Source organism: Atta cephalotes (assembly GCF_000143395.1).
Source record: "Atta cephalotes unplaced genomic scaffold scaffold00099, whole genome shotgun sequence".
In the NCBI taxonomy this organism is placed as follows: Eukaryota; Metazoa; Arthropoda; class Insecta; order Hymenoptera; family Formicidae; genus Atta; species Atta cephalotes.
In genome coordinates this window covers 230,305-233,125 of record NW_012130163.1, presented here as the reverse complement: position 1 = coordinate 233,125, position 2,821 = coordinate 230,305, and the positions used below count along the sequence as shown (strand labels likewise).

The 2,821-nt window shown below is 27.4% G+C and overlaps 1 protein-coding gene across 1 annotated transcript in view; it reads right to left on the bottom strand.

The window, feature by feature from the left end:
- LOC105624989 overlaps nucleotides 1–1,652 on the bottom strand; it is a 69,440-nt gene extending 67,788 nt beyond the window's left edge. The window contains exon 1 of the mRNA XM_012206332.1: nucleotides 1,561–1,652. Coding sequence (XP_012061722.1) covers nucleotides 1,561–1,652 — 92 coding nt within the window. The remainder of the gene's footprint in view (nucleotides 1–1,560) is intronic.
- Between the last annotated feature and the right edge of the window lie 1,169 nt (nucleotides 1,653–2,821).

The following is a 2,821-nucleotide window of genomic DNA, read 5'->3' as shown; positions in this document are numbered from 1 at the left end:
TACTCTCTCTCTTCTTCCTTCCCTCCCTCCCCTACCTCCTCCTCCCCCTCCCCTCCTACCTCTCTCTCTCTCTCTCTCTCTCTCTCTCTCTCTCTCTCACACTCTCTTTAACGAATATGGAAATGCATCTTGCATAGTACTTAGAGCTGTAACGAAAATTCGAAAGGATGCAAAAGGCTTTGCTACCTGTTGCGCTCGACCTACAATTGCATGTACTTGTCGCAAAAATTTAAATGCATGAGATGTAGTTTATGGGGAATAGCTTGAGTGCATTAATACGCTTTGTGATGCACGCTAACAACTCTTTATCATACATAAATTTGCATAAGTACAATTAAGTAAGCATGCAAGCTTTATGTTTCTTTACTATTAAACATTTTTTTATATAGTGCTCATATGTGCTCATATATGTCTGTACATATAATATTCTGTAAAATACTCGATATAACGATGAAATAATTTGTTGAGATAAAGAATAAAAAAATATAAATGCATATTATTTATGAAACTTATAAATAAGTTTCAAAATTTAAATTTAATAATTTTTTACAATTAAAAATATCAAAATATAGTCACGAAACTAATTATCTGGACAGTGCGCTGTTATGTCAATGATTTCTTCAAACTATTACAAAATTGTGACGTTAAAAATTGTAATTTTTACTCATGCATTATGGCATTAATAGTTTATATTTCAATAAGTAAAGCTGAGTGTAAAACTAGTATCACACTAAAAATAGTCTGAAGAATTATATTATCGACATAATGATAGATTGTATGAATAATTAATTTCGTCATTGTTGTATATTATCGCACTATGTGTACATAAAGTAGATAGTAAATAATTGTTTCTTAAATTCTATTCACGCATCGTCTGTGAGCCGAGCAAAATCAGTCCCGAAATTCATTCGAAAGTGAGTATATGAATCTCGATTTTAAATTATTTTTTTTTGTTAACAATAGTATCATCTTAATGATAATAAATAATTTCAGAGTTCAAATCTTGCTTTTATTAAGTTATTTATGAAATTCATTATTAAATAATTAAATTAAATAATATTAAAAAATAATAAATCACATAATTTATACATTAAATTATTGGAACTTTGATAATTATTTTTTTCTCATATGCTTTATATAAAAAAAAACTATTATTAAAAGAATAAAATTTAAGTAAATTAGAAAAGAAAAAAACTGATAAAAATTAGGACAATAATAACAATAATTTTCGTCAATGACAAGATGACAAGATATAGTACAAGTTATAACTACAAAACAAATGACTACATCCTTACTATATCATAAAGCGCAGTTCGTTTCCAAAATACTACATATTTGCAAATCATAAAGTCGAGATAACGATGAAGGTCAGATAATCAAACTTTCAGTGGTAAACAAATGGTTAGTTTCAATTGATTTAAATCAAAGGAATGTATATATGATTAAATTTTATCACTTTGTTTAAAATCAAAAAGATACTAAAATAACTTTGAGTTATTGTGTGGAAAAAGATTCCTAAGAATTTATAAGAGTTTTGAATTTCATTCTTGAAATACTTACTTTATTTTCAACAGCTCCCAGCCCTGAACATCTTCCACTCTTTGAAGAACTTCAAGCAATTCATCTATGTGTTCTTCCTCTATCGAGATCATATTGCATTACAGCTAAGGATGTTTTTAATGAATAAGATCACCTGAATTTCAACTTTTCATCGAAAACGAGATTAGCGATATCCACGATTGTACGTGCTACCGAGCATCACGTACGGCGTCACACTGGCTCGGAATGTTGATACCGGCACGGCACGGTTTCCTGGGGTGGCAATTGTGTCCACGGCACATTCCATTTACATCTTACATCCTATCGACGTCACGCGGCGCGAGTGACGCGAATACCTTAAGAGACATTTTTCGCGAGAGAAAAGACCATTTTAACTTTATAAAATTATTTTCTTTTAATTCCTTTTAATTAATTATTTATCTATTATGTGAAAGACATATAATATTATTTCTTTAATATGTGTATGTGTACAATCAAAAGTAATTCACATTATATTGCACTTACGATATGTGTAAATAAGTGACAGAAACATCTGCCGTTATCATTAGCTAATAATAATGAATTAGCCATACAGTGCATATACAAATCTGAGAAAAATACAATTCGAAAAAGAGAGCTTTTATATCACAATATAATTACGTATATTTTTATGTAATGAGTTTCTTAATCAACACGGCTTTAATTTGATTTCTTCTAGTAAAAAGTAATTTTGCAAATATCTCTTGAAATATCAACTCTACACACAGAAAAATACATACTATACTTATTTCAAGTATTTATTATCAAAAATTTATGTATCTGTAAATTTATCATAAGTTTATTACATTAAATTTATTCAAAATATATATTTTTAAAAAATCCTAGTAAATTAATACTTCAATCAAAATTACTAAATTAAAACAAATTCGACTCGCTTATTATATGTTATAAAGTCGATAAATCTTATGACTTTCTTCGATAAATTTTATGACATTTTTAAAAAATATATAAATTCTTGTTTTGAGTGTATAATAATTAGTTTTTCTCAAATTTGTAACAAGTATATTTTAAAATTATTATCAAGAAAATATTCTTTGTTGAAGATGAACTGTTATTTAAAAAGAAAATACTTAAAGAAAGAAAATACTTAAAAAGAAAACTGTTACTTAAAAAGAAAATAAATTGAGTAATTTTCATTCAATAAAATAATATTTTTCTGTGTGTACCTAAATTAGTTAAGAGGAATCTTTAAGCGAAAAAAAATAGCGCGCGTGCGAAGAAT